Source organism: Cydia pomonella, chromosome 15, assembly GCF_033807575.1.
Source record: "Cydia pomonella isolate Wapato2018A chromosome 15, ilCydPomo1, whole genome shotgun sequence".
Taxonomy (NCBI): Eukaryota; Metazoa; Arthropoda; class Insecta; order Lepidoptera; family Tortricidae; genus Cydia; species Cydia pomonella.
The window spans coordinates 5,153,714-5,179,775 of NC_084717.1; the positions used below are offsets into that span (position 1 = coordinate 5,153,714).

Genomic DNA, 26,062 nt, shown 5'->3' on the forward strand with positions numbered 1-26,062 from the left:
AGTACCATAGAAATAGGATAGTATAGAACGACTGTCAAACTTCAAAAGTGTGACCAAAAATGAAATGCAAGTGTGTGCGTAAATTGTCTATGTGCGAACAAAAATAGTGATGTCATGTTACAACATATTAATAATCTATCGATGTTTAACTGCTTTATCGACTACTTTTTCAAATGTGTTTGTTTTTATAAAAAATGTAATAGGTATGAGTATTATTACTACTATTAGACCTTATTAGCGCCTTTAGTGCCTTTAATTTTCTTTTACAGCGGACGCATAGTAAATAACAATACTGATAGTGATAACCGAGGCTACAGTTACAGTCGTTTCAGTCAGCATCAAAATGGTCAAATATATAGGTACACATGTGTCACAATGGTCAAATATATATTGTTACTTATTTTACAGTACATATGGAGCTACTTTACCGCACTAGTGCGATAATTAGCACATTACGTAACTATATCGAACATTTTAAGGGCCATATGTATTGTAATACATTTGCGAATAGTTAATTCGAAACTCGTGTCGACTTAAAATCGTATCGCCACTCATTGCGATTTTTTATTTTTCTCACCTGGTTTGGTGTTCTGGGACGTTTACTTACTTACTACTTACTCCGTTGGCTCAGCGACCCAAAATGAGACTTGGCCTCCGACACAAGACAGCGCCACTTTTCTCGGTCCTGTGCGACCTCTCGCCAATTGTCGACTCGAAGCTCGCGCAGATCCGCCTCCACCATGTCGCTCCAGCGATACCTAGGGCGTCCGATAGGACGTCCTGCTAGGCGACCCAGGTACGCTCTTTTTACGTTTTTTCGTTTTTACTTGACTAAATTACTAACGTAGTCCGATCAAGCATTATGGAACCCGGCGCTGTCGGTAAAGCAGGTGACTCGCGTTGATAAAGCAGGTTTCTGTCGTATGCGGGTGTGAGTGGTGTAACATGTGCAATGTCGTTAACACAAACACATGCTAAGTGTTAACAGTAGGCGCAAATAGTTGACTTACCAAAGAAAATTTGAAATTCGCGCCTTTTTCGCCTGACAAGTTGGGTTGGGTGTGTATACGCTGTCTTGTGTTTCCTTGTGTTAGCGGCAAAGCCGTGGAAAAGTGGTTAAAATGTAAGTAATGTGTTGGAAAGTGAAGTTTAAATTTATCGCTGAACATGTGCATCTTCAAAAAAGGTATTATAACAATCGTTATTATTTTACGTCGGTTATAAAGGTTAATATCTTAATGATGTCTTGTGAACAACTAATTCCATACCTACTAATATACCGACAAGTTATCGATACAGTCATATGAACATTTTGTCAAGCCCTAGCGTAAAGTAACAGTTTAGGTTTTTACACAAAATATTCTAAATTATTGACTAATATCATGAAATATTAACACACAATTGAAGAAAAACTTATAATGAACTGTATAAATTGGCTTTTTACACTTTTTATGCTGTTAATTTGATATAATATCGTTACGAAAATTTCGCTACGATTATCATAATTACCTGTGAAATGAGTATTTCCCTGGGTTTTTTGGCCCTGAAACACAACAATCCGGCACACAACATGACACCATCTTCACTAAATTACTTACTTAATATTTATTTTTGATTTCGATTCTCGTATATTTTTAACGTTAAAAAATACGGCAATATGATTTTGGCCGCCTCGGCCGCCTTCGAATTCAAAAAATGGTTACGTTTTCTCATATGTAGTCTGCCTCTTTCACACTCGTGGCTTGTTCATATACGTGATGGCTTCCCTTTCGCACACTTCATCTGTCTGTCAAGCGAAGCGTATGACAAGTCTCTGAGTAGTACAATACGTCTAATCGCACGCACACAACGCCGTGTCGAAGACTGCCGAACTGAAACGACGTTAGACGAAGTGGGGAGCGTGAGGTTTTTTCGTTACGGAATTTCTGGATTCGGTCCCCGCGCTCAAGGCCCGCGATAGAAGCTATGCAATAGCTTAAAAACATACAATCGAATTGATAAACTCCTCCTTTTGGAATCTTGAAGTCGATGTTTAACAATTAAATATTACATTTTTCTACATACATATTATACCATTATTTACCGACAACGGGAAGGTAAAGGCATTCGCCAATACCATTTTTGTGACCATCTAGCTCCCATAATTTGCGATTAGCAACTGTTTCCATTACTTTAGCAACCAAAATGTATAACTAACTTTCTATGTCATTCATGAAGACGCGCGGCTTGATTCGTATTGTCATGTTAAAGGTTAGATTTTACAATTCTGCACGTCATCGTGGATGACACGAACTATAAGCAAGTAACTTTTTAGCTACTATTAGAGCATTAAACATTCATCTAGGAACTTTCGAAAATCAAAGTTAGCAACATTGTCTTTGATGGAAAAAGGTACTTCATATTTTTATGAAGGCGATATATTGTTTTACGCGTGTGTGTGAGTGCGTGAAGAGATAATGCCGGGACTGTGATGGGTTTCTCTTTTCCTCTTGAAATGTGGAATGAGACGGAAAATTGTAGCAATTTTATTTACTATCGAAAGTAAAGCATTATTTTATAACCGATTAGGAAAAGAGCTTCTAAGTAAGGAGATAAAATATTTTTAAATTCTGCACAATTTGTATATCAAGATTATACATAGTCATGGTCATTCATTGTTACCTACTGTATTTATGCTTACTTCACTGGCTCAGTGTCCTAAACAGGATCTTGGCCCCTGACACAAGAGAGCCACTCTGCCCTACCCTGCGCCACTTCGCGCCAGTTGGGTATTCCGAGGGTGAACAAGTCTTTTCGGACTTCGTCACTCCAGCGGTATCTGGGACGCCCAGACGGACGTTTTCCACCCGGGTGCCCCACATACACTCTTCTCACAGCACGATCCTCTCCCATCCTCTCTAGGTGACCGAGCCAGCGGAGTCGTGTGGCTTTGATCTCGCCAATTATATCAGCTCTTCTAGCTCCCTATTCTTCCTACGCCTCCAAGTTCCATCTTCATCTCCAACAGGTCCCAGGATTGAGACTGTATTTATACACGGTGAAATTTGATAGGTGATCAGGAATCAACTTTTCTAATTCACTAATCGATGGCAATCACATTTATGTAGCACTAACACGATTAATTATTATTTTCAACATACCTAAAAGGAATGTTGACTGTATTTAAAATTAATTATTTCACACCATGCATGAAATAAAGCGCCAAACCATTCATAGAGAAACGTAGACCACAGTTATTTTAGAAAAAAAAAATCTATTTTATTAATAGTATAGAACTATAAAGAGTAGGTTAGTTGACCGTGATATTATTTGTTAGTGTAAAATTAAAGTGTGTGTGTGTGTGTGTGTGTGTAAATTCCATAGTGGAAAATCGTTTTGACAGTTTGAAAAAAGAAACTGATTTGACTAGAAGTCAAATATCCTAGCAATGGTTCAATATAAAGAGTTTAAAACATCTTTCCAAAGTAACAGCAATAAAAAAAACTAAATATTACAGCACTAAGCTGTCAATTTGACATTGTCAAATTGTTAATTTCGCCGCTAAAGCAGTTGATGTACACCTACTTCCCTTCAATAAAACTAGGGTGTCCATGTATCCAGTCGTTTTTAATTTCATCGATATCATGAATTGTAATTAATTAGATGGTGAAGTAATTTGCACGAGATCTCACAGCGTGGTACTTCATATTTTTCAACTACTGATCACCGATTAAATTTAATCGTATTGGGAAACACTAGTGTGGGGTGGCCCATAGTACAGCACGAAAAACATTTCAATTACACGTTTCTACATATTATCTTTATTCGTAATAACGAAGTGTCCTCAAAGCAGTTATGATGTAATTCAGTTTTTATGTCACTGTACACTGTAATGTACGACATAACTTGAAATGTGTGTCAAATTTACGACAAACAGTTAGGAGAGACGTAAAAAGACAAAGACGTGGTACGGTTATAAAGTTATGATGTATAAAATAATACGCGTGGAAACACCTGCAATTGACAATTTCTGCCCTAATACCAAAACAACCGTGAGATAGAGACATATTAAATATATTAAAACGGGTAATTCTCGACATGGTCGGCCTCATAACGAGAGGTTCAACGGGAGTACGCCTTGGCGGACCGATGCAAACGGGCGACGGCGGCGGCGGTTATGGAACGAAACATGTCGACTTAAAATAATTCCGAAACGTACAGGTACGTCGTGATTGTATTCGTACACCAAAACTATTCGCTTAGCACCTCTACGTACAAATATGTACGCCGGGGTGCCAAGCAGATCGTTGTCCGTCCAAAAGAAATTACAGTTTATTTGTTATAGATATAGGTCTTATATTTCTACATAGCTGAATAATATTTTACGGATGTTATTAGACACGTTTGCCAGGTACTTACTTTTCTAGCTTAACCATTGTTGTGGAGAAGTACCAAATACAATCAGTTGTTATCCCACCAAATGTAATCTACAGCTATAAAGACATGCAATGGCCCTCATCTCTTTTTATTTATTTGATAAAATACAGAAATGTGACAAAGTGGTTCAAGAAAAGAATTTTGACCCACGTGTCATCAGCTGTAAAAGTGCATGGCGACTTTATCAATGAATTCATTCAACAATTTTCCGCAATTTTGGCAGCTCACTGTACATTAAATAAGCTACTGTTGTAAGTGCCTTAATATATATCGTCCACCAAAAATGTCCAAGGTCACACAATAAAATCCCTGCCCATTGACTGCCCCCCAAGTACTAGGCATTTTTTTTACCCTACAGGGTGTATTCATATGGACGAGACATTCATCACAATTACCGGTGTATTCACAGGGTGTAGTGGCGCGGAATGGAGGCCTGTAACACATCGTATCTCATATTTATGACCTTTTACTATTTATCGTCGGGAAAGGAGTCATTCTGCGTAATTCTGAGCTTTTTAATGTGGCCTTGGGAAATAAAAAGCCAGGAATGACGTATACGGATGTAGTTATTTCAGGTTTGGTAGAAAAACTTGTTAATATTTTTACTATAATATAACTTCAGAAAGCATACTAGTCAACAGTGGCGAAAGCATATTCATAAATTATTTTCTGGTTGAAAGTTAGAGTCCAAATTTCCGTAATTAGACCTGTCTCCATAAGGCACAAGACGACACATCAAAGCTTTTGAGTGCGAAGATGGAGCAGGAATCATACTGACAATTCCCCAAGACCCCTCTCTTCTACTACCTCTTCACGTCACTCTACTGAAGGCAGAAGTATTTTTATATAACTTTTGTTTCATGCCTTTTAGTAGTTATTATTACCGCAAGTAGTATTATTAAATAATGCACCTGCTGAAATCGATAAACAGAAAACGCTATAACCGTTGATTTACGAAATACCTGACACGCTTCACTTAAAAACAGTATTTAGAACCCAAATCCGACGGAAGACGAAAGCCTCTGTTCGTAAATAATTTATAACCATAATTATCTTCAATTAATTCTTCCACACCACATAATGGATCAGATATTGGCACAGAATAAATAATAGTATTACCGTATATTCTTCCTATGACGAAACTTCCTACAAAACCGAAGTTTTACAACGATTCAGGGACGAATCATGTTGTCTCTTTCTACCGTAGGGCACTATCCCTTTCGGCTATTTAAGGTTGTCAAAATTCAAGTCATTATCTTATGAACGCTAAACCGATCGGCGCCGAGAACGCCCGAATGCTGTAGTTTCCCCCGACTGACATTAGCTAATGATAATTGTGTTCTTTGTTAAGTAGGGGATTCTGGGAAAGCTTTTTTTATACTATCGGTGGTAAACAAGCACGCCCCGCCTGATAGTAAACAGTCTCCGTAGCCTATGGACGCCTGCAACTCCAGAGGAATCATATGCGCGTTTTCGACCCTACTACTAACTACTAACACTGCACACCCTCGTTCAGCTCTGGCAATCTTACCGGCAGGAATACAACACTATGAGTAGGGTCTAGTGTTATTTGGCTGCGGTTTTCTGTAAGGTGGTGGTACCTCCCCAGTTGGGCTCCGCTCTAGATCTAGAATTACATCCGCTGTGCTGTGCTGTGTGCAAAGCGAGATGAGTACCCATACATTTTGGACGTAGTTTAAGGACATACCCGGGTCCAGAAGTTACCCTCTCATAATTTGCTCTCACAGACTTGCTGAGATGTCATGAAACTTGGCATGGATATTCAAGATATATCTATGTCTGGTACTAGTTTTCGTTGTTAATAATTGTAATAAAAAGAATATAGGGCGAGTTTAACTTTTTGCATAAAAACTTCTACACTACATCTGTTAAAAATTGTTCAATTATCAATATGGTTCAATACATATTAGACGCGATTATTTTTAATCTGGAATCTAAGGCTTAAGAACTTTATTTTCTCAAAAGAAGATATATATAACTTCACTTAAATCTGCCTTTTTCATCACCAAACATCCAAGATTTGGAATGGCCCTTAGTGTTTTTCTATATTTTGATTAAATAACACGACGATTTGACTGGCCGTGTGGATAGTGAACCTGCCTATGAAGCCGATGGTCCTGAGTTCAAAATGTTCAGGTAAGGGCATTTATTCGTGTGATGAGCACGGATATTTGTTCCTGAGTCATGGGTGGTTTCTATGTATTTAAGTATTAATATATTATATGTATATATCGTTGTCTAATTACCCACAACACAAGCCTTATTAAGCTTACGGTGGGACTTAGTCATTTTGCGTAAGAATGTCCTATAATATTCATTTATTCTTTTTCAATATTTATTTATAATACCAGTGATTTATCTTCTGATTGTAACATTCTTCGGTCTCGCATGGGTGCAAGACTGATAAGTGAAGTGTTAAGTGAATAGATTCTCATTATTAGCACACAGCTCATAACGTTAAGTAGTGATATGGAGCCATTTACTCTATCCGATACGATATCGGTTATAATATAGCATTAGGTGAATTTAGCACTAATGCAGAATGAGTTCGAGACCCGAAAGGTTAGTATCAATTGTTTTTCGCGATGTAATGTATTTACTATGTATTACGTTACGTACAAATACTTCCCGCAAAAATCGGCAGACTGTTTTGTACAGAAATTTACAGACAAGGCGTCTTCAGTTGGTTAAATGCTCTAAGGCCGCTATTAAAAAAGAAATTGTGATTGGTCAATAAAAGTTTAGATTGGCTAAAATAGAATTATATAATATCAAACCTGCTCGGCATTACAATATTTGAGGTTGTCAACACGCGCGCAGTACACATGTGGGGTTATATTTGAGCTCTAATCAGTCGGCTGTTTATCATTTGTCCCTATGCTTGTCACGTTCCAACAACTATGTAAGTGCGAAAGTGACAGGGCATAGTGACAAGTGATAAAAATGGAACCATGCTGTCACGGCTGTAGGGCTAAGATAGTCGGCTATAGTAGGTAGGGAATAGTGACAAGTGATAAAAATGGAACCATGCTGCCACCGCTGACTTCTATAGTTCGTCTATTAGAGTCAGACCAAGATAAGCTGGCAGCGATTTAGACAGAACAGATAGTGCAAGTGTTATTTTAAACGTCAAACTTCTATGAAATTATGACGTTTACTTAACACTTGCACAGTCTGGGCTATCAAAATCGCTGCCAACTTAGCTTGTTCTGACTCTAGTTCGATGCGGATGTGCATATATTTATCGCCGGGTACTGTAATATACTCGTATGTAAGCATAGGTTAGATATGGATTGCAAATCAATATTATATAGTTCGTGTCATCCACGATATCTTATCTCATCTTATCTAATACTAGTCAAGGCATGTGCCTTGACTAAGATAAGATATGTAACTTATCTTATCTTAGCTAATACTAGTCAAGGCACACGTCGCCGTAAATGACACGATTTACAATACCTATCGTCGACATCACATCGCGTTATGTAAAAGGACTTTTCCACAAATCACGTTAAATCCGTGGTACATTAGTGGTTCACGTATTAACCACTAATTATGCATATTACCGTCTATCGGGCACCTAATATGCAATTAATGTAATTCCTGATTATGTCACCCAATATTAGTAATACTACTGCAATAGTATTAGACAGCTCCTGCACTTACTCGTATAATTGATATCAAAAATTAGGAAAAGTGAAGTGACAGCAATTTGAAAAGCTTTTTATCGAAAATTTCATTTTTGATACAAGCTTTTCTCGCTGACTGTACTTTTCATATGAACAGGCAACTAATACTCATCGAGACATTTCTAATAACACCAAATATAATTAGGTTGCATTGTTTCATCTTAATATAACTTGCAAGATTTGATTACCTACATACAACGGGTCAGGTGAAACTAAATAAATGCTTGTAAAAAGTATCGAATAGGTTTAGGTGTACGCAGACCGACTGCTACTGAAATTTAATACCGACCCTAGCCAAAACTGGGATAATAGAACATGCAGGTTTCGCAGGTTCGTTTTTGTTACATTTTCGCATTCTCCAAATGCAGCAGCACTTAGAACACCCCCCACAGACTCCACTTTAGTATTTAAAGCATTTACGAAAAGGGACCTCACCACATTGGTCTTTTTAACCCCTGGCGGTAAAATAACAGTGTTACAGTTAGACCAAGATAAGATGGATATGATTTTGATAGCAGACGCAGTGCAAGTGTTATTTATACGTCATCATGTCATAGAAGTTTGACGTTTAAAATAACACTTGCACTGCGTGTGCTGTCGAAATCATTGCAGAGTTATCTTGGTCTAAATCTATAAGTTTTACATTGATATATGTATCTGCGTGTCTGTTTGCATTGTAGATACCATACAGATAAACACAAACCTCTCAGTACATTTTTGACTTCGAAAAACATTCCATATGACGGACACGTATCCGACACATATCACTGAAAGTTATCCTTTTAAGTTAAGGTCGATACAGGTTTTAATTGGCTAAAATAAAATTCTATATTTCAAACGTCTTGATTAGAGGGTCGTGAACGTGGATGCCACGCCACTAATGATGAGCGTTCGGACTCACAATACGGAACTTTTGTCTAGTAGGCAAACTTCGCTCGATATAAAAAAACACGAACATAGTTCTTAAAAGCACCTTAAATTTCTTAAGTAACAATTTTTTCACAAAGGCTTAAAATATGAAAAATGCTTCAAAAACTCATCGATTGGGTAGATACTTTTCATTTTGTTAAAATTTCCAAAAAATAAAATTCAAAAACAAGATATCCGCGATCCCGGGCACGCATAGTCATCTCGCTCACGCTTAGGCTTAGTATGAGAGAGAAGAACCTGAACCCGGAGCCTTAATATGGGGGCGCCAATGTGTACTGAGTGATGACCACGAGTTATCTAGAAGTGATCTGTGACAACACTACACGCAATAATAATGTTGTAAAGTTCAACTCCCAGTTTCCAATTTCATGTTGTCGTGTATGTTAGACGTGCATATAAACTATCGGATTTCTGAGCTATTGTACAGGAATATGTGGAATCTAGTTAGACTTAGCCTTATGATGCCGCGAAATCGAAGTTATCGAGTTAAAGGTACAAACTTGTGCCAAACTTGTTCGCCATAGTCAAATACAGACATATATTAGAAGGTAGATAATCAATAGAATCAGGCGTTACTTTGCGGAAATCTATACTAAAACTTAATAAATATTATAATTAAGCTTTGGGGAATACGTTTACGTACACTACATATGACAATATCATATAGAGTAACTGTAAGAACAGTATAAATATATAGTTATACACCGTGTTTTTATTGAATTCCGTTAACTTCTGGGTATCGGTAAGTACGTTAAGGGAAACTAAATGGCATAGTTAATATAAAAAAAGCTTTTTTTTTTTTCATTTTTAAATATATTTTTTTTATGAAAGTAATTAAATGTTGCATATAGCGTTATTGTAACACGGACATTACATTTAACTCAACCAAACAATTGAAAACTGTGACATATCAATGACATTTCGAACATCAATCGTCCGAGATAGTATTTACGTTTAGTAACAAATGTATTATCCCATACTAAACACTAATCAAAATGTAAATAGGCCCTAAGGCAAGTGTACGCTCGTAAGGGCCTTATAAGATAAAAATTAAATATTGGTTATCTCCAAAATGGAGTTTATTAGAATACCGGTGTTTGAGAAAGTTACTTAATTTAAGCTTAGGGATGCACCCTTGAAATTAACAGAAATAAAAAAAAACACGGTGTCTATACATGGATACTTATATGTACGTAGAATACATCCATAACTAGGAACAAATATTTGTGATAAACACACAAATAAATGCCCTGACCAGGATTCAAACCCGGGACTTTCTGCTTCCGACACTACCGACTAGGCTAGTAGGCCGTTTAGACTAAAGCTATGTCTCAACAACACCCCCATGTCTTAACAAATTTTTATCAAACGCATGCAAGTACTATGCTACTGGTGAATTCTCAATGTAACTTGGGACTCCGGAGCCGTTAATGGCTCCTCTAGACAATCCAGCGCTGGACCAGCGAGATGGCCATGCGATGGTTATGGTTCCGCTACACGATGGCCCAGCGCTGGACCTGCGAGATAGCAATGCGATGGTTGAGAGTACGCACTATTAAATGGCCACGTGCGTACGCACCATCGCTGGCCCACTGCCTTTGATGTGGGGACAAAAATCGTGGCCATCCCATCGACATCTTGCCGCGCCATAAACCATCCAACACCACTATCCTTTTTAGTCGTTGGCCCATTTTAGTGGACCAGTATGATGGCCCTTCGTGTACAGGAGCTATTAGGTAGAACAATCTTACGGTAGATGTCGCTATACGGCCTCCCTAAGGCAAGTAAACAAAAATGACGGAATAGAAAGATTCGCACGCCTCAGGTAAGCTTCAGTAGCTGAGTTGGTTTATAGTGGTCGGACCGGTGTTCCGAAAGGTCGCAATTTCGAGTTTTGCGCGAAGCGGTGAATTTTTCCATTTTTACAAGCTTTTATTTAACTTGCAATATAACTATGAATGTACCACCGAGCTGATCTGATGATGGAGACAGGAGACGGCCATAGGTCTAAATAAAACAACGCAACCTTGTGTTTGGGGTTTTTAGAATTGTCTCGATGAGCACTAGTTGCCTGTGAAAAGAAAAGTGCAGTCAGCGATAAAAGCTTGTACCAAAAATGAAATTTTTGACAAAAACTTATTTATTTAATCCTATGAACGCCATCGTGCGCCACGCCTAATTTCGGCATCAACATGCGACGTCTAAAATAATAAATGTCTGCGAGCAGGAAGCTTATTATATGTTTGAAAAGAAAACGAGTGTATAGCGAAGTTGGGCGAGTTTTGTATTTATTCTGTACTTCCTTTAAAAACTCGCCAGCGCTGTGATATTTATTATGTACCGGAACTTGAAGCTTCAAGGCAGCAGGTAAGTTATGAACACGTTTTATAAGTGAAACTTGTTAGGTAATACTTATCTGCTCTGCACAATAGCGTAGCGTTATAATATGCCGATTCTGAATTTAAATTCTGAACTTTACGTATTATTGTTATGATAGGACGGTATGACATTAACACAAATTCGCGCGCGCTAATATGTGCAAGCGAGATGCCTTATAACACGTCTCAAGTGCATTTCGCGCGCACCAACAAGCGCGAGCGATTCTAACATACGAGTATCAATATCAAAAGAATAACAGTCATATTTTGCATTTGTCGCCAGGGACAAAATTTATTTCCAAGCGATAACCATAATGTGAGTATGATAAACCCCGTGAACGTAAGCTGCGGCTCCGTCGCTTTAAGTTGATGTTCGCATATCAACTGTAGTTACATCACTGTTGCGGCGTCGTTATTGCCGCCGCTGTATCTGTCAATTCCTTGGTAAAATAAGTGACGTTCGCCGCCACATTACTGGCGCGATTATGAAGTTCATTCCGTCACTCATTTTATGAAGTAAATTGACAGATACACCGGCGACAACAATGACGCCGCTACAGTAATGCAGCCGCAGTTGACATTCGAACGTCACCATTATTCAGAAATAAAATAATCTTCTGACCATAATTTCACAAATATATAAAACATTGATAGATAACCGGTCTGGCCTAGTCGGTAATGACGCTGCCTAAGAAGCTGATGGTCCTGGGTTCGAATCCCGGTAAAGGCATTTATTTGTGTGATGAGCATAGATACCAATTTGTTACTGAATTATGGGTGTTTTCTATATATTTAAGTATATGTATTTATTATGTATATTGTTATTGTCAATACATATATATTTGATGTAATATAATGTAAAAAGTAATGTAATGTAAAAAGTATATATATACCTATATATTATATCGTTGTCTGACCGTTACCTACAACACAAGCCTTCTTGAACTTACTGTGGGGCTTAGTCAATTTAAAGTAAAATTAAGTAATTTTAATTTAGTACATTAATTGATATTAGGCATAAATAATAGACATAAAAGATAAGCAGTGATATTTATGTCAAGATGTCCTTAATTATTATTTATTTATTAAGAAACTAGTCCAAAACTCGATAAACTATTTCAATACGAAAGCCAGCTAGGACGTGTTATGACCTAGATTGGAACCTAGTGTAGTGTGAGTGCTACTAACTTGCCTTATACAGAACTTACTCCACGTCTCTTCAGCTTTCTAGGGTAATAATATTTCGAAATGCTTTTAAAACTGCTTTCTTTTCTTTATTCTGTGAAAATGTGTCTGGCATACACAGCAATGGGGTTATTTCTTTTATTTTCAATCCAATTTTGATTATGGTCAACTAAACATACAAAATACAGTAGAATGCAACGATTACAGAGTCTTTTCATAGGTATCGATGCGGCTAAAATGTGTGTCCCCCCCCCCCCCCGTCACTTCTAAAATAACAGAATGAAAAATCTAAAAAAAATATATGATATACATTGCCATGCAAACTTCCACCGAAAATTGGTTTGAACGAGATCTAGTAAGTAGTCTTTTTTTAATACGTCAAAAAAAATTACAAAAAAATTTTTTTCATCAAACCCATACGTGTGGCGTATCTGTGGATAGGTCTTCAAAAATGATATTTAGGTTTCTAATATCATTTTTTTCTAAACTGAATAGTTTGCGCGAGAGACACTTCCAAAGTGAAAAAATGTGTCCCCCCCCCCCCCCCGTAACTTCTAAAATAACAGAAAGAAAAATCTTAAAAAAATATATGATATACATTACCATGCAAACTTCCACGGAAAATTGGTTTGAACTAGATCTAGTAAGTAGTTTTTTTTTAATACGTCATAAATGGTACGGAACCCTTCATAGGCGAGTCCGACTCGCACTTGGCAGCTTTTTTTGTAGTACCGTCGGTACAACCTCCGATAAAACATTAAAAGGAAAGGGGACGATCGCTTCTACATGCAAACATAGTCCCCATTTTCACTCCCTGGATAACTTTCTGCGCTAGAGCATTTTACTTTCCAGGAACGATTTTTTTTTTAAATTACCATAACCAATTCAAATTTGGTTTTAAGTGGATTTTGTATACTATTTCCATTCCGATTTTTAAATCCCGATTCTAAAAAAAAACTATAGTTTTACCTAAACGGTTAATTGAAAGTACTCTCAAGGAAGGCATCATTTCAGACTCGAAATATTGGCGCACAGTGAATTAGAACTAACTACCCTCGGTTAATAATCTACTATTTACGCAAATTTTTTTTGACGACTATTAGTTTGGCCTAGTTGGTAGTGACCCTGCCTACGAAGCTGATGGTCCCAGGTTGAAATCCTGGTAAGGGCATGTGTGATGAGCATGGATATTTGTTCCTGAGTCATGGGTGTTTTCTATGTATTTAAGTATTTATAAAATATATACTATATAATAAATATATATATATATATATACATATATATATATATATATATATATATATATATATATATATATATATATATATCTATACATATAATAAAGCTGAAGGGGGTCGAAAGTCTGTACATGGAAGATATTCGAAAAAAAGTAGCCTGGGGATACTAAGAATCGTTAACAGAACACGTTCCAACAGTTTTTAGAATTTTTGTCTGTTTGTCTGTTTTTCTGTTTGTCTGTTTATTTGACCTCGCATCACGTGAAAACGGCTGAACGGATTTTGATGCAAACTTTACTAATCTGTCGAGAAAATGCCCGGCCAAGTTATAGGCTATAAAAATTCAACCACTAGAAGGGGGGGTAGCCACTACACTCGATTGAGTTAAGTTTGCACCTGAATCTTATGGCGCTACTTAGGAAGGAGGTGCAAACTTTTACAACAAATATGTGCTACGAGTATCGAGTACCCTGCTAAACTAACAGATATGGTGCTGAAATTAAGCCACTGATTAAGAATTTTGCCAAATTAACTCTAAAGTTAGAAGAAAAGAAAAAACCGACTTCAATGAGGTAGATCGGTGAAAGAACGATTATTGTTGATTTTTGATTTCATACAATTAAATTAAAAAGACAGCGTCCTACGCCTAATTATGTAGAAAAGGAGGTAACATTTTTTTTTGTCACTGCACCCACCTTGACACATTTCAGATTTGCCCTATGGTTGACTGGTAAGATACCCGCAATAGGGTATTCGACTGTATTTAAGATAAATTATTTCACACCATGCATGAAATAAAGCACCAGATAATTATAAAAAAAACTAAATAGGATAGAAATATAAAAATGTATCTTGAAAACCTAACTGCTTGACAAACATGCACAGAGAACAAATTGCCAAGCGTGAACTATGCATCGTTGAAGAGTTCCATTCTGTTCATCATGATTCATCATCATCTGTTCATCATCATCATGTAACCTGATTCTTACATACAATAAAAACATTGAAACTTTTGAAACTTTGAAACAGTTCCACTTCATCAAATGTCACTTCTACAAATGTAAATACTTGATTTGTTGATGAAAATACAAAAATCACTATATATATATATATATGCCTTTCACATTTGAAGAGTTCCCTCGATTGCTCATGGACCCCATCGTCAGAACTCGAACTTGACAAAAATTTGTCTTGAAAATCTAATTTACTTAACAAACACAGCGAAGAGGACAAATCGCCAAACGTGTACTGTGTATCGTTGAAGAGTTCCATTCTGATCATCATCAGCAGTTCCACTTCATCAAATGTCACTTTTTAAAATGTAAATGCTAGATTTGTTAAAGAAAATACAAAAATCATTATATGTATGACTTTCATATTTGAAGAGTTTTCCTCCTCGATTCTTCTCCTTTTGAAATCTGGAAGTCGGTCAAAAATGAGTTTACTTACATAATTAAATAGTGGCAAAATCAACACACATATCAACACGCGTATAACTGCATAATTATTTTAAAAAATATTTTCTCCGTCATGAATTACCTAATCGTAATTTTATCGTATCCATATTCATACGTATCGCCTCTTTTAAGCACTTAATAATGGCTACGAAGGTGGGTACTATGAAAAAAAAAAATCTCTGATGTTTGCGGTGTAAATGTCAAACGATTTGGGACTCGCATTTTATACGCGTTAAAATGCCATAAGAACTAAAAACTGAAAATACCTTCCCGAAAAAAAGCGAACCTTTCACGAAAGTCTCACAACGCATTGAGGTTACGAAACTATAGCGAATAGTAACTACCAGAGACGTTATGCAGCATCGTTCCATCCATTGAAAACCTCATTCGTAGCGTGCACGGAGACCTGAGCCATTCTTGGGTTTGTGAGAGATCCATACTCACGCCCATAGAGGAACGGTCCATGCTCACGCAGAAAAATGAGCAGGCAGGAAATCGAAGGTGAATATGCAGTATATAATTCCATTAACACTGTCTTGGATGAAGGCAATGTCACAACATACCCGGCAGAGTTCCTTAGCTCATTGAGTGCTTCAGGACTCCCAGCACACACATTAACCCTGAAAGTTGGAGTTCCAATCATGCTCCTTCGGAATTGTCGCCTCCGAAGTTATGCAACGGAACTCAGCTAAAAGTAGTGCAGCTGCAGCGAAACCTCATTGAGGTGCAGATCCTGACGGGGTGCGGCGCCGCAGAAGTCGTGTTCATCCCGCGCATCCCCCTCATCCTGAGCAATTTCCCGTTCCACTTCAAGCGCCTACAGTTCTTCGTGAGCGTCTGCTTCGCCATGAACATCAACAAGTCGCAGAGGCAGACGTTGCGCGCCGCTGGCGTGGACCTGCGCACGGGCTGCTTCTCGCACGGGCAGCTCTACGTGGCGTGCTCGCGCGTTACCAGCTGCACGGAGCTATTCGTGCTGATGCCCGCCGGGGAGACTCGCAATGTGGTGTACAAATAAATATTGTAAAATGTCAATGTTATGTAAATATACTATTACATACCTACTTATTAGTATGTCACTGTAGATATAATTATATGTATACATTTAGTTGTGCATATATAAACATAACTGTAAACAAAATGTAAATACTCGGCCTCAAGTTTTTGATATCTACGAGTATTCTCCTTTCCTCTAATCCTACTTCTAACTAATAGGTATTACACCTAAATTCGATAGTGTTCGAAAATATGGATTTCTATAGGTATATTTCTTACCATTTCATGCTTAGACTGATTGGTCTGGAGCACCGATTTGGATGATATTTTCCATGGACATGATTTGGATAGGTACAGTCAAGGACGTAAAAAAAATACAAAAGTGGAACTGTATTGTCCGATATACATCTACTACTCTATGTCGTTTAAATCACGTCAAAAATTTGAATAAGGACGAATTTGAAAAAAATAACAATTGATTTTGGAGTGCAGTTTTATTAAGTGGTACCTAATTGTAAAATATTTTATCTAGACTACAGTCCTCTAGCGTATCCATCTATCAACTTTACTTCAAGTTCCACCTCCAGGGGAGAGGCAGAGAAATTAGCAGTGAATGAGCCGGTTACTGACACAGACCGAATACCACGCGGGCGGAGCCGCGGGCACAGCTAGTATATATATATATCGTTGTCTAAGTACCCTCAACACAAGCCTCATTGAGCTTACTGTGGGACTTAGTCAATTTGTGTAAGAATGTCCTATAATATTTATTTATTTTATTCAATTTAATTTGATGTATATTTACCATAGCTATGCCCCTTTGTTTGATTTTTATCGATAGTTTCACTATTATAAGAGGAGCGAAAAACAAATCGCAGTCAAAATTATAAACGCTTCTAACTTATAAAATATTAAATAAATAAAATAAATATTATAGGACATTATAACACAAATTGACTAAGTCCCACAGTAAGCTCAATAAGGCTTGTATTGAGGGTACTTAGACAACGATATATATAATATATAAATATTTATAAATACTTAAATACATAGAAAACACCCATGACTCAGGAACAAATATCCATGCTCATCACACGAATACATGCCCTTACCAGGATTTGAACCCGGGACCATCAGGTAATAATTAAAATCTCAAAAAAAGCAAGGGCTCATAGCTGTAGTTTATATATGTATGTACATCGAATTGTGCACAATACTCGTATTTTATTCGTGTTTATATCCAGAGAGGAAAATGGGGAATACGCTTGTTTAGAAAAGTGATTTGGGCACAGTCGACCCCTTTCGTCCGAAGTTATAAGTTCCGACTATTCGGAGATTTTAGCAGATAAATTGCACAACTGATAACAGTTGCGATCCAAAAGATCAAAGACCGCACTAAACGACACAAAAACCAATACCTACAAAAGTAAAATGCAGAACAAAAGTACGGGATTCAAATACAGTTACAACCTTCTTCTTTTAAGCTAACCGAAAGTGAAAGGAAGCCTCGTCTTGCGTGAGAATATTCAGACAATATATGCTTACTGTATCGATAAATACCGTGACCAATGCGGCTTCTGTATGACTAGTTTACCTAATTAGCATAGGGGACGGGCGATGTACGATAACATTTAATATCGTCCAGTTGCTGGTCGAGGGATATTATACAATGTTGTGTAATATAAAAGTGAAGTTGTTAAAAATAGTAATCAGTCATATAGTCGGATATCTTTATTTTAATTGAAAAACTTTTATTAGGAGTGTATGGACACGGTCAATATATTTAGTCGCGTGATAATAACAAGATAAAGTGTATAATGTATATCTACTCGTGATTATCAGTTATCACGCAGTGAATACCGAAAGAGATTGTTTCTTAATCTGGTCGTTTTTACCTATCTTTATTTTTGTTTTTTTTTTTACACCACGTGGATGGCAAACGATTGTCATTGCTTAGGTTATAATTTAGATGTAGTTTAGGTTATAGGCTAGCTGTAGATTATAATTTATAAGTAAAATATTGGAAAATAAATTTCATCTCTTACAAAAAGCTACACTCCGTCACAGTTGAGAACAAAAAACAAGACAACAAAAACTTTTTTTTTAAATACTACGACGGTGGCAAGCAAGCATACGGCCCGCCTGATGGTAAGCAGTCTCCGTAGCCTATGTACGCCTGAGAAGTTACATGCGCGTTGCCGACCCTAACAACCCTCCCTCCCCTCGTTGAGCTCTGGCAACCTCACTCACCGGCAGGAACTCAACACTATGTGTAGGATCTAGTGTTATTTGGCTGCGGTTTTCTGTAAGGTGGAGGTACTTCCCCAGTTGGGCTCTGCTCTAGATCTGGAATGACATCCGTTGCGCTGTGCCCTACCACACTAAGCTAGACGACATTCACAATGCCCATACCTCTCTTGTGGACGTAGTTTAAGGACGTACCTGGGTCCAAAATAATTTTGACCCAATAAGCAACAAAAAGGTCATACGTAATACGTATAAGCCTATCATTAATTTTTATGTTGCTTGACATTGCTCCACTTGTAATAAATACGTAACTAATGTGCCTATTTACCATGTCTGCCTTGAACGTGTTAAAAATACACTCAAGTGCAATGAAAACTGATCACCTCCATGACTCTATGATATGTAACTTAGATGTAAATGGTTTTAAATATGGCAAACTGTAATTGACATGTAAAAGTATGTTTTATAAAGGAATAAAAGAATAGAAGTCACACCAAGCTAAGTTGGCAACTATTTTTATTAAGTGTTAAGTAAACGTCACAATTTCATAGAATTTTGACGTTTAAAATAACACTTGCACTGTCTGGACTGTCAAAATCGCTGCCAACTTATCTTGGTCTTACCTTAATGAATATTAATTGTTACATTAAATGGTACAATAAATTAAGGTTAAATAATCGAGCAATACATTTTGTTGCTCCACGAGATCCACGACCATTATACAACATAGTTTACATTATAAAAATATTGTAATTTTTTTTACCGATTTCTATTTTTTTATGGAGACCCAACAAACCTACATATGTCTGTTGACACAGGTATCTTGTATATTTCAAAAGCCAACCTGCATATAAAATGTGCGTCAATATTGGCAGTTGTCGGTATCATGATAATTATTGATAGTGTAACGGTGTAGGTATTTTCATTTCAAATTCACAGGCGACACATCAAATAGACAAACAGTCTATTTAAATAAATAAATAAATATTATAGGACATTATTACACAAATTTACTAAGTCCCACAGTAAGCTCAATAAGGCTTGTGTTGAGGGTAAATTGAAGGGTTTCTAACTTTATTTTCGCTAGTTGTATATATTTTGCCGAGTCTATCGAAAGCGTAACGTAAAATGATCACACATTGGTATTCACTGTCACGCTTCACTGTGCATGCATGTCTTAGCTTCGAGCCAAGTTTGATGACTTTGTCGGACTAGATTTATGTCATACTAGATTTATGTCATACTCTTACTCATAAATGGGGAAAGTAAAACCGCCGTGCTAAGAGGCAGTGTTGGTGGGAGTCTCAATTATTTCGAATCTAAATTTGATGAATTCTACTCGTTTTTCTTTTTACGAGGCTCAGCAAGGGCTCAGCGTTTAAACAATTAATGTTACAGTCTGACCAAGATAAGTTGGCAGCGTTTTGACAAAACAGACTAAAGACTTGTATAAAATTATGACGTAAGAGACTAGACTATCAAAATCGCTGCTAACTTAGTTTGGTCTGACTCTAGTCTCTCAGCATTTACAAGTTAAAAAGTATTAAATTAGCGCAACAAATATAAATAAATAAATATTACAGGACATTATTACACAAATTGACTAAGTCCCACAATAAGCTCAATAAGGCTTGTGTTGAGGGTACTTAGATAACGATATATATAATATATAAATATTTATAAATACTTAAATACATAAACACCCATGACTCAGGAATAAATATCCATGCTCGTCATACGAATAAATGCCCTTACCAGGATTTGAACCCGGGACCATAAGCTTCATACGCAGGGTCACTACCCACTAGGCCAGAGCGGTCGTCTATCTATACTTATGATTATCAGTAATGGAATAGTAAATTGGACAATCCGAAATGCCTTCGATAGTTGAAAATGGAGTGATAGTTGCTTCCCCCTGACCGGATACTGATTGATAAAAGTGGTATTCTTTTTTTTGATATTGGTATACTACGATTACTCGCCACCTATGAAAACCATCCATTCATAATCTGCCTCTCTTTCACTCTTTATTATATTGTTATCAAGATGGAAAATGTTTAGAATGCTGTTTTTTTTAACAATACCTTTAGGTTGAAGTAATATTTGTACAAAATATGAAATTCGTCAGTTACATAGTTTAGGAGAAAATAAATAAAAACGTTTTAGGGTTAAATAGATGCCGTGAGGTTCCAGTGGGCAGTAGAAGGTTAAAAATTTGTATGAAATATTGTCTCCTCACGAGGCATCATTGGTAATAGTTTTGACCAAAAATCTCTGGGGGCAATTTTTCTATTTAATTATATCTTAAAGGCTATTCTGCTACACCCTTTTAACAGATTTTAAAAACAGAGCAGGTAATTTATTTTAATGTATTAATCATACAGCTCATTAATTATTAATTAACATAGTACTGCCCATTTAACCAGCACTCATAATGGTTTGCTAATGACAAATTAAATGTGGAAAAACCGCAATGTTATTTCACGGAGTAATTGCACTTGCTGGTATTTTAAATCTAAAGTCCGCCTTTTCTACACCGACTTTGCAGTGTCAAAGTGTGGGAATATCACTATAAAGTTCTTATTTTATTAGTATCGAAGTTATAAAATAAATAAATAAATAATTCAGCCTATACACGTCCCACTGCTGGGCACAGGCCTCCTCTCATGCGCGAGAGGGCTCGGGCTATATATCGAAGTTATGAAACAAAAAAATAAACAATTTGTTTTTCACCGAAAAATGTTAATTATACACATCCGACTAGAGTTGAACCAAGCTTGTGTCATGATTAATGTCAAATTTGTATGTAAATATGTCGATTTAATGACACTCCCGCACTTATTCAAATCAGAGCAAAGTCAAGTAAACTTGGACGAGCTTAACTACCTTATGGATTTCGATTCGTACATTTCACGTCAAATCAAACGTGCATTTAAACCGATATTAAAATGATATTGGAATCATATCAGTTAGCTGTCATTCGCGCTGACGTCTCACTCGCACTAATACTTGTGCGGACAAGTCTGAGTGAAATATATGTCAGACATTACGTTCCAAATGTATTTGGCAACCCTGAATAATATATTTTTAAAACAATACTTAATAATCTTGGAACTTAATATAGTTAAAATTTAAAAACTAAATGTATACTTCTTATTTGCCCAACCTGTATATCTGACATGATTTTATTTATATAATCTTTGAACTAAATATAGTTAAAATTTAAAAACTAAATGTATACTTCTTATTTGCTCAACCTGTATATCTGACGTGATTTTCATTTATAGAGCCATAAGAGCGTGTCACATATTTTTGCGGCCATCGAAGAGTAACATATTATTGCAGGTGACTGGAGACGCCACTAACGACCCTGACTTAATAAATAAACAATATTAGAAACACCATACTCCTTAATCACATACAAATCATAAAACTTCCATAAACGGTATTTCTGTTAAGTTAAGACTGAAAATCGCACGACAAACGCAATAGGATGCCACGGTTGACCAATCGAGTGACAAATCTCGAGAATTGCTTAAAGAATTCTTGAAACATGTTGCAACAATAGGTCATATTGTTCAATGTGTGTTGGCTAATAGCCTTGCTAATACTAACTTTAGTATTGTTGAGGACTAATAAGAACGTTTTGACTTTCTGCTTACTCAGAGTAAGTGTGAGTTAGTTTTATGTATACGGTAGGCACCATGCGCACATTATAATACATATAGACTTAACAGACCATCTAACTGATATCATTCAGTTATAGTGCATTTCGCTCGCACTTGTCCGTAAATGAGTGTAGCGACACGTAGGAAACGTCCAGGTAAATAAGAATCAGTCTTAGCAGTGTCGAGGCGCGATTATTTCCGTCCGATTAAACGATTATTTGTGTTTATGAAATTACGAATAAATTTCTACACGAGCGAAAGGATAGTTTTAAATCGACACGAGTTACGAATTATCTATTCGCACATGTATCGTATAACGTTTTACTAGTGCGGGTATGTACTGTAAAAGCTTTTAAGGCATGAATAATAATAGTCGGATGCAAATTTTAAATTCGAAATCGTGTGAAAATTAAGTATATTACGTGAAAACATGTCCGCGGCGATCTGTCAAATTATTCGCACAGTTCCCAAATAACACGATATGACCAATTGAAACTTACATTGTGAGATCAAAATGATATCTAAATGATGTCAGTCACGCGTGCATTTCGCTTATCCGTACATATATAAGCGAGAGCGAGACGCACGGGCGACTGACATAATTTAAATGTAATTTTTCTGTCACAATGTAAGTGAATTGTCCTCGATGTCATATCACATCTTGCTGATACTATCAGGAATAATGATGAGATTAATATTGACAGTGTAGTGACAATATTGACAATGACCCTACATTATAATCAAATTTTTAATGATTAAATGTCTATATTATTAAAAATTTAAGATTTTTTGTGTATGGACCGCGATATTTTTAAATTGGTTCTGTACAAGGCTGCATAAATGAGACTTGTTAACTTTATACCTGATATATACATATATACCTACCTGCCTACGAAGCTGATGGTCCCGGGTTCAAATCCTGGTAAGGGCATTTATTCGTGTGTTGAGCATGGATGTTTGTTCCTGAGTCATGGATGTTTTCTATGTATTTAAGTATTTATATATTATATATATCATTGTCTAAGTACCCTCAACACAAGCCTTATTGAGCTTACCGTGGGGTTAGTCAATTTGTGTATAATAATGTCCTCTAATATTTATTTATTTATTTATATATTTTTGGACGAAAATTTCTCACGCCCTTGTAAAATAAAAACACATTCATAAATGTTCACTTCCACAAACGAACACATAAAATAAAGTCTGTATCGCGACCCGGGGGAAACCAGTAAATCGCAGTACAGCGACACCGTCCATTTCTGCCTGCAGGTTTAACCGCCTATTAAAAAACGTACGAAATAAATATAGGTAAGGGTCATACAATATTTTAAATGTGTGCATAACCCATTAGCGTCTTTCCTGTAGACATAGCAAACTTAAGGGAATCTATTTTTTACGCTGCACCTTTACAAACGAGATTCATTTTTCAATAAGTACTTGACTCAAAAGTGAAACAGGATATATTATGTATATGTGCCTGAGTCGTTAACTTTTTATTGTATTATCCACAAAAAAAAATCTAAAGGGGCGCAATGTTTACCAGTTCGCCGGACGATATCGGCCTGTCAGTTATTCGCAAAAGCTGACAATCGCGAATTATTGACAGGCCGATATCGTCCGGCGAACTGGTAATCAGTGGGCATTTTTAAATGTGTTTGAGTCGTATTACTTGTTATTTAACACCTGTATTGTCAACATGAATGCAATTAAACAACTTTAATCTTGAAAAGATATAGACTATAGATTTTTTGGTTCCAAAACAGAAGACAGTTCTAAGTTTTAACCAATATAACCTGTGGCTTTTTAACCTCATTCATACACGTTTCAAACACACACTTATACATAGAAACACAGTAAATATAAAACAGTAGCACGACCTACCGTAACCGTCGCGCCGTTCACTCCACACCGCGGTGACCTCACTACTGCTTGCCACCTCCACTGCAGTGGTGGGACAATCCGATGTACCATTAAATGCATCTACTAATTGACGTTTTTGTTCAAGCCTGGTGGGAAACGGTCATTGTCGCCAAAGGACTTAAGCAACGTCAAAAGAGCCAGTTAAATTGTGGGTTGTCGACCTTTGAGAACCTGAGTACTCATGTCATAGCGCAAAAGAAACACCTCAAGAGGCCGTAGCTCGTTTAACGTGCTGCTCATTCTTGGGAGAAATGAGCGCCGTAACTATATACAGCGTGAGCTAGAAATTGAGTACCTACTGACTCATGAAAATTGGTAGGTACTTACCTATTGAGCTTGGAAAATCCGAATTATGAGAGCTATATACTCGAAAATCCTTTCAAAGGACACATCATATAGGTACTTAATCAATCAATCAATCAATCAATCATCGTTTATTGCACCATGGTAAAAATACAAACGTTGTTACAAAATAATTCAGTCTCTCATGGACCCCAGAAGGGCATAGCAAATATTTTCTTAAACTAAGTATTATTAAACACAGTATGGAATATACTTATTAACTATAATTCTATCTGATCAATAATAAGTTATTTAACAAATTTATCATTGAGAAAATCTGTAACTGAATAATAAGCTTTTTCTGCAAGGAACGATTTCAACTTATTCGCGTATGTTGTGTCCCTTTCCTCTGCTTTTATATAATTCGGAATATTATTATAAAATTTTACGGCTGCATAATGAGGGCTTTTACGGTATATTTCTAATTTTGGCGCGGGTAGTTCAAGTTTGTATTTTTGTCTTTTATTTGGCAGCTCTATGACTTCCAGTTTTGAGTGAATAAAAACCTGAAATAATTATAGCGAGAACCTTGACTCAAACTTTTTTATACCACGTCAGTGGCAAACATGCATACCCGCCTGATAGTGAGCGGTCGCAATAGCCTATGGACGCGTATATGCGCGTTGCCCCTTGAAAAAACTGTACACTCCTTTTTTTGCCCATACTCGCAACTAAACTTTTCTTAAAGTACCGTAAGCCCTTTTATTTAGAAATGGATTGTAAATTGATAAGGAATGTGTACAAAATAATGGTATGGTTCAGATATAATGAAATGATTTGCAAGCTTCCATACAGTGCGGTGGTTATTTATCAGGCGGGTCATGGGCCATACACTTGTTGGCCGCCATCTTGGTGGTGCAAAACAAGCCGTACCCAGGACTCGACCCCAGACTCTTTCGTAACGTATTACGCGAGTTTCCGCTTACGTTACGTGGAATGGTAATGACATTGGAACAACTTTCTCCCATACGCACCTTGCCAACTTACATATCAAACAAATTTAAACTCTAACACTTAGCGTTAAGGTACTTATTAGATTAGTGAAGTGTCTTTGGGTATCTTAACATTTACATCATAAATATAAAGTACGAATTTCAATATAGACTTAATGTGTTGGAAAGAAAATTCAAAGTTGTTCGCGTGTGAGCGTTGATACTTAGATTTCCTATTAAAATACCTTATTTGACTCGTTTTAAGGTTCAAAATTAGTCAATATCGTTCACGTATGAGCGTTGGTACTTTTCCTATCAGTAGACCTTGTGTCATTTGTTTTAAGGTTGAAACTTAATTGATAGATTAACTTGATGTTTGAGTCATGTCAAAGGGGAATCCTTCCGCAGGTTATCAGTTATGTCATATGCTTTAAATATGTACGGGTGTTTCGTGAGATAGGTATATATTCGCTGACACCGTGGGTACGGACTCCGGATAAACCGACAAACTTTACTTTATTTTGTCTTAATTTTAGATGGATACTTAATTTCTAACCTACAGGATGGATGTCTATTTTTGGATCCACTTTGACGCAGAGAAATCCTAAAAGCATTACAATGCATCAAGTTAAAAATAAATCAA

General features: G+C 36.7%; 1 protein-coding gene across 1 annotated transcript in view; it reads right to left on the minus strand.

The window, feature by feature from the left end:
* Window positions 1-24,220, minus strand: part of LOC133525606 (uncharacterized) — a 33,541-nt gene extending 9,321 nt beyond the window's left edge. The window contains exon 1 of the mRNA XM_061861920.1: window positions 24,107-24,220. Coding sequence (XP_061717904.1) covers window positions 24,107-24,205 — 99 coding nt within the window. The 5' untranslated portion in view covers window positions 24,206-24,220. The remainder of the gene's footprint in view (window positions 1-24,106) is intronic.
* Between the last annotated feature and the right edge of the window lie 1,842 nt (window positions 24,221-26,062).